Here is an 11,520-nt window from a genome sequence, read left to right as displayed (position 1 = left end):
ATTAAATGAAAATCCCAGTTCCAAAGGTGGGTTGCCTTCCTATGATCTGTTGTCCTGAGGGGCTCTGGAGGTCCCTATAACAATAAAGGCCATTGCCAACAATGTTGCTTTTACATGGGAAGTGGATAGAAAAACTCTATTGCTGAAGACACTGCATGATGTGAGCATGGGAGAGGGAGAAATCAAGCTTGGACTAACCTGGACACTCCCTGCCACTAGATGGGTGGCTTTCATGGTGCCAAAAAGCAACATGTAGATGACTGGGGGAGAATAGTCCTCTATAATTCTCCTCAACAACAGACCCTGCATGTTGCACTATCAACATACCAACAAGATGTTCCTGCTAGTGCAATAGTGGAGCATCAAGTGTATGAACAACCAGCAAATTTTCAATTGGATATAATGCCTGCTCCTAGGGATGGAACACACATCTGGTACTGTAGACCCAGCCAAACCCCTGTGGCAGGGGAGAATATAGGCCCCAGTGGCAAATCACTGTAATTGCTTTGTTAGATGGATATGATGCACCTGCTACAGTACCGTCCAAGCATTTGTTTACATCCATAGGTTATTGTAGCACCATTTTTTAGATGTTCTTGCTTCTTGCTGTTTGTTTTTATAGTAGATGGAATCCCACTGAAATGGGCCACCAGCCCATGGAAATCTGAAGATGTAGAAACCCGAAAGTTTAGTGCCTTGCCACAATGGAAAGAAGATCATCCCACACCTACCACCCTTCCAAAGCTCAGGGACTTTTGCAGAAGAGGTTGGCAGAAAGAATGCAAGAGTTGGAGGAAGGGGTGGAGTTTTAATTAGAAGTGTTCTCTGACCACTATGCCAGCAAACTATAGTCACACCTTCCCACACTCATCAAGGAGTCAAGAGGGGGAGACAGTTACCCCACCACACAATGAGTCAACCTTAGCTGCATGTGGGGGAGGGGCATAAGATATATAAGCCAAGAACACCAGGAGGCACCTCTCTCATCATTTTGTGAGGCTGTGGGGAAGTCACAGGGTCTATATTTGAGCATGGACTTTCCAATGCAGCTGTAAACGGGGGGCACTCACTCTTCTATAAACCCCTACCCTATGCTCTGTTAGCAAGCCCAATAAACTAGTTAGGATTGAAAAAAAAAAAAAAAAAAAACAGAGCTAATGAAAACCTTTATTATTCCACCAAAGTTGACACCATGTTGGCAAATCCTTTGGTCTTTGTTTTTTGTGGGGGAGGGGGGCAGGTTCTCCCTATGACTCCAGCTGGCCTGGAGTTTGCTGGGTTTGCTGGCTGGCCTTGAGCTCACAGAGATCTACCAGGCTCTGCCTCCCAAGTGCTGGGATTGAAGACATGTGTCACCACACCTGACTTTAGTCTTTGATGTCTTATCCCTACTTTTCCACCATTAAACTTCATTGTATATATATTTTTATGTAACCTGCTTCAAGTTATTTCTGAAAAAAGTGTTAAAATTGCCTCTCTTTGGAATAATAGAAATAGTCTTTAAAATAATAATAAATAAAATATTTTAAAAGAAAATATATGGAGACTTATTATTTTAAACCAGGTAGAGAGATGGCTTAGCAGTTAGAAGCACTTGCTGCTCTTGCAGAGAACTCAAGCTCAGTTCCCAGCACCACATGCAGCTCAGAACCATCTATAACTCCAGTTCCAGGGGATCCAAAGCCCTTTTCTGGCCTCTGGGAGCACCAGACATGCATGTAGTGTACATACAGACATGGAGGCACACAGTCATACACACTGAATAAAAATAAATTCTAAAAAAGAAAAGATTTAAAAGCGAGTCCCAGAAATCACATTTTCAAATTATTTTATTGACCTTACACACAGAATAGTATCTTAATCTTTCCATTGACACTCAACAGCACCAAATATCTACAACTCTGACATCAATAGCAATAAATACTAAAAATTGAGCAGTTTACAACTTCTTGAGATTCAAAAGGCATATAACTGCAATAACAATAAAATAGTAATACGAATGTTAAGTCATAAACAGCCAACATAACTTTAGTACCTCAGGCATTTTCTAATTGTGATATTTATACAAATTTTTGGAAACAAGGAACACACTGGCCAGTCACCAATGATCACAAAAAAAGAAGATACATAAACGTGCCTCCTTAGTCAATAGTGTATGAGTGGATTTTAGCTGGACATCATATGGTGCTGTCATAACTTAGAAAGCATCAGAAATCAATACATTTGCCTCAAGCCTGTTCACAGATGAATGATCTTGATGAAGATGCCCTTACTTCAAAAACTAAGGTCATTAGTGTTTATCTTCTCTTTAAACCTTTCAGAAGGCTTACTGAACCCAATGAGTTCTGATCTTAGACTACTGGGTAAACAGCGACATCTAATGGTCAGATATCAAAAGACAAATATTTTTGAAGCAATAATCTCAATACCACCTACCTACCTGTAAAACAACTAAAGTCACTCAGATACTTCACCTTTAACAATAAAATGAATGAGAAAATTATAAGTGCTTCCTAGTGATTTCTTCTGGTACAGTAATAATATATACTGAATGAAAAGTCAGTCTTTTAACAATCCTTTCACGGGTATTATACTTCGTAGATTTTTATAAAACTCCAATTGTTGCTTCTTTGTGCCTCACTTTTTATTTCTCATAAAGTGACAAAAGAAATTCTGAAACATTATTAACTACTTAATAATCAGTTAATCCTATAGCTCTTTTATAAATACAAAAATTGGAATATCGTAGCAACAAACAGATTCAGACACTCCATATGACACACTTATGTGCAAAATTAAAACATAAAAGCTGAAAAAGTATATTCATTATTGTTAGTCTGAGTTCATGCTGGAATTTTAAATTTTTATAAACAGTGCACATCCAGTTTATCAATATTGTCTAATACATTAGATTATGAAATGAAATTATAGAATCAAAATGGAATTACAGAATTTTTTTTTTTTTTTTTTTTTGCCTTGTAAGCTCACCAGTATGACACTAAATCATTTTATTGATTATCACCAATTCATAGTATTTGGGCACTTAATTTGATTTTTCTTATAAGTGTTTTCCCTAGTTTTTGTGTATTTCATGCAGAATATCACAATCAATCTTAATCATCTTTATACCACCTTCCCACTGACACCCTTCCATAGGCCCCCACTGGAATTCCCACTGGAATTCATACAAGTTCCTAGGACCCTGCTCATATAAATCTACAGCAATGGTGTCAGCATACACAAGACCCATGCAAACTCACACAGACAAAAACCCAGCATAGAACTGTGGAAATGAACAGCAGACCCCAATCTTAGCTGAAGAAATATTGGCAACTGATTACTGCTAGTGAGGGAGATCTGATCTTCCTAAAGCAAGGGACTCTAGATAGGCTGATTAGACCTCAGTAGATGAACTTCCACAGAATCATTTTTACTATCAGAAAGTCACTGTTTCCTGGTCATGACTTTTACCTATTAATGAAAAAGTCAGTACATTCTTTGGCTATTTGCACAGCTTACCTGAGGCAGCACAAGCAAGCTTTTGTTACTCACTAGAATCTTGGTTCATCATCTCTGTACAAACTATTCACCAAAATCCTGAAGCTGTTCCCAAAATCTTGATGGCCAGCTCCAGAGAAACTGCCTCCTTATTTCCATAGAAGGTTTTTTCTGAGCAAAAAATCATACATTACAGCTCCATGGCTGCTCCTGGGTCATACTAGAACTGCCTGTTCCAGATGGACTGAGATACGCTCACAAATCATGAACATACATGGATAGATATGGGTGGGCATCACTATCTATGTATTTCATCTCCCCCAAATTAACTGAGAACAGCTAAGGCTTAACTTTCTTCTTTCTCTTCAATTTAAGGCTTTGTTGATTATCATAAATGAATACAATGCCCAGACAACAGTTTGTGCATTAATGTACCAGTCTTCCCAAATAAGAATAAACATATTTGGTTCTTATCAAAATATCTACTACCCACCCATAAGCCATGCTATTTACCTGAGACATTCATCTACCTGTCACATGCATAAAGAGGGCCATCGAGGCCAAGACCCCCAGGACTGGACACAGTGATCCAAAGGAATAATATCTCACAAAGATCATCAAGTTGAGGAACCACCTTATTATCACTTTAGATGTTCATATAGGTTCTAGACATACATGTTCCAATGGGCACCCCACAGTTGAATACATAATTACTTATCTTATTGAATCAATGAGTGAGGCTCATAATTAAGGTCAAGTGAGGTGATAGCATATATAAATCCTAGGGTTCTCTCCAGGCTACTATCCCCAATAACTTCCAAGCTCTCTCTTCCCAACTATTCCCAGTTAAGGAGTAATAAGTGGACCTGGCCACAAGTAGCTATATGTGAAGTTTACCAAGCAGCCATGAGCAGCTCTGGGGACCATTGGAGGTTACAGCCTACTGCTCTATCCTACATACACTTCATTCTCTTGTCTTCTTTCTCCTCTTTCCCTTTTCCATTATTTCTACCTGAAGCTGGTAGAAGATGAAGTAGTACTATGTCCTGATGCTATCTGAACCCTGTCCGGTAGCAAAAAGGACTTCTGAGTTCCAGGGGAAGATCCTGCAACTGCTCAACACTCGGAACAATAGTTGATACTGGTCTATGTGAAGAGTTATTGGAAGTTACAGGTTATTATTACTGTCTGCTCATATTAAAAGTCTAAAAAAATAATTGAAACCTGAACTGACAATTTGGATTAAAGGTCTATTCTCTACCTGTCAGTGTTCACCTATCCTGACCTTGCACATGCTTAAAGAATGGATTAGTTATAAATAAGTCATCTCAGCCTACAAATAAAAATAAATTCATTAGCTGTTTTCCCCACATAAATTATGCATTCTACTAGTTGCCCAGGATAATTCTTCACTGGGTCTGGAGAGTGGACAAGGGTCTAGCGGAATGGTTGGATGAGCTGCCACCACCAGGGCTGAACACACCTAGAAATAATTTGGTCTAGGTCTAAGTGCTAATACCATGCTGCCAAGTCTTCTTCTGAAAAGCATAAATGCAAAATATCCCATTCCTGCAAGCAAACCAACCACAAGGGTGGTGCCAAGAACTTTTGGGGCCCTTTTCTTGGCCACCCGGAATGCTGTTGGCAGCACGGCAGAGATTAATATATTGTTGACATGTCCTAAAACCTTGTTAAATGTTTTTCTCTTCAAGACACGCTCATAATAGGTTTCTAAGTTCGGTCTCTTTCCATTTCCCCAGTTTCTCCTTGCAAACCCCAGAAACTTCAACCGATGCAATGTGACAGCCAGTGAGATGTCTGCCAGGGTGAAGGATTCTCCACAGAGCCAAGGTTGGCGGCCCTCTTCTAATCAGAGAAGAGAAATGAAGAATTAAGAAATGCCCACTAAACAGGCAGCATATGCAGTCTCAGCCTTAAGAAGGACAACTGGAACAAGAGATGAAGCCCGTCCTACATTTTCATGATGGTCACCAAGTAATTTTATGCATTCAAAAGGGAGAAAAAAGTCCATTTAGATTTATCCCAAGCTAACAGACATTTACTCAACATCTGTCAACCACAAAAGTCTCTGAGTAAAATTGGAACTACTTGAGCTCAAAGGTTTTCTATCCTTCTGTAAAAGACTCAGAAGATGCCTACCAATCAGAGGAATTAACAGATTAACAGATACTTCCTTCTGGTTTAGTAAATCAACAGATGTGCTTTAGGAAAAGCCACATAGTTAAGCCTGAAACATCAGTCAGTGGCCACCTCCCTGTTTATAGTACATCTTCCCTATCCATAGTGCTGCATCCCTGGGATCAAAAATACTTTAGAAAAAAAAAATACTACGTTTTTACTGAGCAAGTACAGACTTCGTTTATTGTCAATTACCTCTTCTATAATACAGGATAAAAACTATTTGCACATCCTTTACATTATACTAGGTATCACAATAATCCAGAGATGATTTGAAGTATAGGAGAACATGTAAATTCTAATTCACTTTACAGAAGAGACATGAAATTCCATGGAGTTTGATATCCTTAAGGACTCCTGAAAACAATCCCTCATGGAAATGGAAGGATAAAGATACATTTCTTTAAGACAGAAGGGAGTCTTTTTTTCTTTTTTCTTTAAGTTTATCGTTTATTTCAGTGTTTTTTGTTTTTGCTTTTTTAGATAGGATCTCATTCTGTAGCCCAGGCAAGCCTTGAACTGCTGGCAATCCTCTTGCTTCAGCCTTCCAAGTATTAGAATGACAGGTATAAGCCATCAAACCCAAGCTGAGTCCCTATTGTGAAATCAGTTTCAGGTAACAGAGTATTCAACTCTGTGATCAGTTAGAGAAACACAAATGGCCCACATGTATAAACCTGAAACTATCTAATTCTGAAGTGGACAGGTGCAATATGTAGATGCTCAACATCCAGCTAGATGCATGCTGGTCCCCACTGTACACTTTAGATTGGACGCTATCTCCCCAACTAAGGAAAAACTAGACAGGAGCATTCAAACAATTATTCAGATTATTTAACAAAATTTCTTTAATTATTAATTTGTAAAACTGCTTGGGTAGGAATCTCCTAATCATCACTTAAAAGGTGTAGAAAAAGTCATATTTCATGTAGATGCAAGCTGAGTTACAATTTGACATCTGACTTTTTCAGAGTTAAATAGTACAATTAAAACTGCCCATGAACAACAACAACCATAAAAAACTCAGATTACAGAACGTGCTTGGTGAGATCTAAGAATATTTTCATAAATACCCCTAATGTTGAACTAAACAGAAAGCCTTACCTGGGGTTTCTTCACTTCTTCTTTGCAACTCGGTTTCAACCTGATCCAAAACCTTCTCCAACTCATCAAGAATTTTCTTCAAGTATTTAACATTGTCATGATCAAGTAGCTTTGACTAATTAACAACCCCCCCCAAAAAAAAGAAGAAGTTAAATAGGATGTTTATGCTACTGAAAAACCAACATCTATGTAGCACAAAGTAGACTGTACATATTTCCTTTAGCATATACTTACATACATTCTTATAGCATTCAAGCCTGCTTATTTTAGACAGTGAGAAGAAGTAGAATAACTTTGTAAAGCCAGGGCAAAATGGAGAAACAAGCCAGCTGTGAAACATCTCAGTAACAGACCCAGCACCAGTTGCAACTCCCTGGAGGCTAGTTGATCAGGGAAGGAAACAATGTGAGGAACACAAAGATTCTCCTCTGGCGCCCAACTCAAGGACAGAATTTGAGCAGTTTTTTTTTTTTTTTTTTTTTAATTAGGAGTATTAAGTAAATAAATGAGTCAAGAAAGAAGCAGAAAGAGCTAGGGGAGAGAGGCTGGCCTATAAAGTGCTTGTCTTTGCAAGCATGATGACTTGAGTTCAACCCCCAGAACCCACAGGAAAAAAGCTGGTCAGCCAGTCTAGCCAAATCAGTGAGTCCCAGGTCAATGACAGACCTTGGCTCTGAAAACTAAGTGGACAGTGTCCTGAGGAACACCTAGGGTTGCCCTCTGGCTTCCACAGGCACACATATATGAACCTGTACATGCATAAACACACACACATACAAGTGGAGAAAGAAAGAATGTTAACAGAAGTCCAAATGTGAAGAGTAGAAAGTATGGAAAGTGACTATGGAGGCATGTATTCCAAGCTCATTAGGCTAAGATAGGACAGAGGAAGATAGGAAGCTGAGGGAGGGTTGGGACTGCTATTTGTTACACTGTGATACGAGAGAAGCTTCCACATGCCGTCTGTTCACAGGCAAAGAATCAATAGAAAGAGAAAGGCTGACTAAAACTGCTACTCCATACAAAGGGCAGAGCGAGTCAGTGTAACACATGGAGGCCTTGAAGGGGTGAGGACCTGATATGATAGCTTCCTACAATATTATAGTACAGTGGATTTGCATTTACCAACTTCCATGGCAACCAGCATGCTTAATATCTGCTTATCAGGTAAACATGTTTGGTTTTTATTGGGGGAATTTTTGTTTTGGGGTATTATGAGACAGGATCTCACTTTGTAGCCCATGATGGACTGGAACTCACAGTGAGTGATCCTCCTGGTTCAGCCTACCAAGTGCTGGGATACAGACATGTGCATTACAATAGGCTCAAGTCTTTTTAAAAGCGAGACACAGACTAAAGGTAACAGGCACTAGTGATTTAAAACAAGGTATCTTAGAAACAGTATTCTGCTGCTGCTGTAAGAACACTCAGTACAAACAGTGGTGTCAGATAAAGCCAGCCTGGTCACTTACTTTAAGCCGTTTCTGTTTGGCAATGTATGCTTCTTGTAAGTCAGGGTTTTCTTCAGCAAGCTTCTTCAGTTCAGACTCTGTGTTACCAATCTGGCCTGATTAAAAAAAAAAAATTGAAATGAAAAAATATTGTTCCCTCCTATAAAAGGCATACAGAGATGCAGGGACATGCCATGAATAGGGTATGAACTCGAACCACTGGCCTGTTGCAGCTTTAAACATACTTTGTCTGCCTCACTGTCTTCACTTTAAAATGGGGCTAGAGAATACCTGACTCACAGTCTGTGGACTTCCTGAGATTCTGTTGTGGACAGCTAAAGTAAGGCCCAATATCCTCATGCTCCACGCCACCGGATTGCTCTACCTTTCCATGAGCCTCCAGTTTTCTTTATTGAAAGGAAGGGAACCTTATTTTTAAAATAATGTTGACTATAGGTGATAAAAATTTGTAGTTAGAATATGTGTTTCAAATCATATTATACTTAGGAAGAGACGGAAGAAAAATAAGAGGAAGGAGAAAAGCAGAAGAGAGGGAAGAGGAAAGAAGAGGGAAAGGGAGAAAAGGAAAGGAGCAAGGCAAAGGAAGAAAGAGGAGGAGAAAGGAAAAGTATCATATAGGAAGGGGAAAACAAGTAATAAAACAACAGATGTGTAAGGGAAAACCATGGTTTCTCCCAAGAGTGACCACTGTCATCCTCTCTGGCTTTCCTAGCCAAAGCCAACTACACTACAGATCATACTTCCTTCTGCTTCACACTTCACACACTGATCCTAGTACAGCCTCATGACAGGAATGAGGCGGAAGTGGATGTCAAAACTCAATCTTGGACAATCTCCAATGACTGAATTCTAGTCCAGCTTCCTCTCATCATGAAATGACAATTAAGGATCAGAAATGTGAAATAAGTTTCCCAGATACCCAAGAGAGTTCCAACTTTTCTGACTTTCAGTCTGTTTGAGAACAGGTCATGTTGTCTACCCTTGTCTCAATCACTCTTCTAAGTTTTATGCAAGAAAGTTACATATTAAACCTGATAAACAATAAATATCCAGCTGAATAGCAGAGGTGCAGATTAATCTGACAATTAGGTTGATGCATAGCCATGCATGCCCATGAAGTAAATTCAACAATCCTGTTTCCCAATCTCGCAGTGACCAGGAGATGTCTAAAAATGAATTATAGCCAAGTATGGTGGTCCATGCCTTTTATCCCAGAGGCAGGTGGATCTCTGAGATAGATGCTAGCTTGGGATGGTCTACATAGAGAGTTCCAGGCCAGCTGGAACTACAGGGAAATGCTGCCTCAAAAAAACAAAAAGCCAAACAAAACAAAAAACAAAAAAAAAAGAATAACAAACTTTAGGCAGACCCTCAAGTGTTTAAGACTTTTACATACTGCGAATCCTTGTGGTTGCATAAGCTGGGATCATGGAATCCACAGTGAGTTCAGGATGTAAAATGCAGCCATGTGTATAGGCATCCATTGGCAGTGAGTCAAGAAGCTCTCGGTAATGCTGCACCCGTGGGTAATACATGCTTCCTTTATCAGGCATTAACCTGGGTGTTCTTTCTAAAATATAAACACAATCATTGGAGTAAAAGTTACAAAGGAGACATATCCAAAACCAAAAACCCTAACCCTAACATTTCATTATATCAATATATTTTCAAAATAATGTCTTTCCGGTTCAGGTATCCAACATTTGAAATAGCCTGATGTACCTGACCAGTAAGTACATCATGATCTATTAGCATTCTCTCATTTCTCTATCTTATAAACTGCTCAGCCCTCAAGTCCAGCTCTTTACATCCCTTCTTCATGAAGCATGCTCTATATTTCTACAGTTGTCAACACCTAACTGGTTCAGTGTGCTTTCCTCTAATGTATATATATATGTGTGTCTTCCATAGCACATTGAACCTACACAAGATACACTCTAAGTAGTTGTATCTTTTTTACCTCACGAATACCTTCAGTAAAAGGATCTGCAATGTAGGTTATACAGTTTAAGGCTTCAGTAAAGTTTTAAGTGAGTGAATATTTATTATGAGAAGATAATCTTTACTATGTATAAATCAACATCAAGAATGACCTCACTAATACTAACTATGAAATAACAATCCATATGAAATAAGAAAGAATTTTGCTTAAAAAACATAGTTATACTTTCCCAAGATTTCTAGTAATTTACCTCTGGCAAGTGAGTTCTCCCTAAATCTTTACTTGTTGGTAAAAATCTAGACTGTAAACCTCTTCTGATCTGGGATCATATACTGTTCTCTGTCAAATACCCCAAGCCTAATACAATGACACTGTGCTAGATAGTTTTAGTTGTCAATTTGACACATCTGGGTAGGCAGAGCCTCAACTGGGGAATTATCTCCATTGGACTGACCTGTAGCCATGTCTGTGGGGTACTTTCTTGATTTCTGAGTGATATGGGAGGGCCCAACCCACTGTGGGAAGTGCCACCCTTGGGTACGTTGTTCTGTATTGTGTAAGAAAGCAGGCTGAGCATGGATCAGGAGATCAAACCAGTAAGCAGCATTCCTCCATGGCCTGTGCTTCAACTCCTGCCTCCAAGTTCCTGCCCTGAGTTCCTACCTTGGGCTCCCTGATGAACTGTGACCCGGGAAAAGTAAGCTAAATAAACCCTTTCCTCCCCAAGCTGGCATTGGTCAAAGTGCTTTGTTACAGCAATTGAAGGTAGTCTACAACAGATACATAGTAGGTACTTAATAAATTATAATGAATGAGCACATTCCCTAATCTAGTTATGATACCTGCACTGGAGAAGCTTTGTGGTACTTAATGAAGACATTGGGATAGGGACACTAGGACGTTCTCCCAGGATCCCACAGCTAATTAGAGGCAGAAAAAAAAACAAATGTCGCCTGACCACTAATGTAATACTGTTTATTACATCATCATAATATCTTCCAAGAACTTATATTTAAAAGACTGCCTACAGAGAATAAAAGTGAAAGATGAGATTTAAAGGTCAGGGCTAAGCCCCTCAGAATTATTTCCCACTCTGCCTCTTAAACTGCCTTGAAAAATGCCAACTAGCTTATTCCAACTAGTGAAAGGAACCACCTAACTATTCTTTATTCACTTATTTCTTGGCTTAGGTTATTTATTTAATTTAAAATCCCCTTGAGCATACTACATTCATTCATAAATGTTGCCAATACAGAGCTGGTTGCCATAAGATCTCTTAATGCCACACCAAGGAGAACAAGTTAT

General features: G+C 39.1%; 1 protein-coding gene across 3 annotated transcripts in view; it reads right to left on the bottom strand.

The window, feature by feature from the left end:
- Positions 1 to 1,811: 1,811 nt before the first annotated feature.
- Positions 1,812 to 11,520, bottom strand: part of Gdap1 (ganglioside induced differentiation associated protein 1) — a 25,681-nt gene continuing 15,972 nt past the window's right edge. For all 3 annotated transcript variants that reach the window (XM_008848905.3, XM_029553978.1, XM_029553979.1), the window contains exons 3-6: positions 9,670 to 9,843; positions 8,274 to 8,368; positions 6,802 to 6,916; positions 1,812 to 5,364 (exon numbers count right to left, since the gene is read on the bottom strand). In XM_008848905.3, coding sequence (XP_008847127.1) covers positions 4,982 to 5,364; positions 6,802 to 6,916; positions 8,274 to 8,368; positions 9,670 to 9,843 — 767 coding nt within the window. In that variant the 3' untranslated portion in view covers positions 1,812 to 4,981. The remainder of the gene's footprint in view (positions 5,365 to 6,801; positions 6,917 to 8,273; positions 8,369 to 9,669; positions 9,844 to 11,520) is intronic.

This window comes from Nannospalax galili, unplaced genomic scaffold, assembly GCF_000622305.1.
Source record: "Nannospalax galili isolate Female #2095 unplaced genomic scaffold, S.galili_v1.0 scaffold102, whole genome shotgun sequence".
NCBI classification, from domain to species: domain Eukaryota; kingdom Metazoa; phylum Chordata; class Mammalia; order Rodentia; family Spalacidae; genus Nannospalax; species Nannospalax galili.
This window is presented reverse-complemented; position numbering and strand designations above follow the sequence as displayed.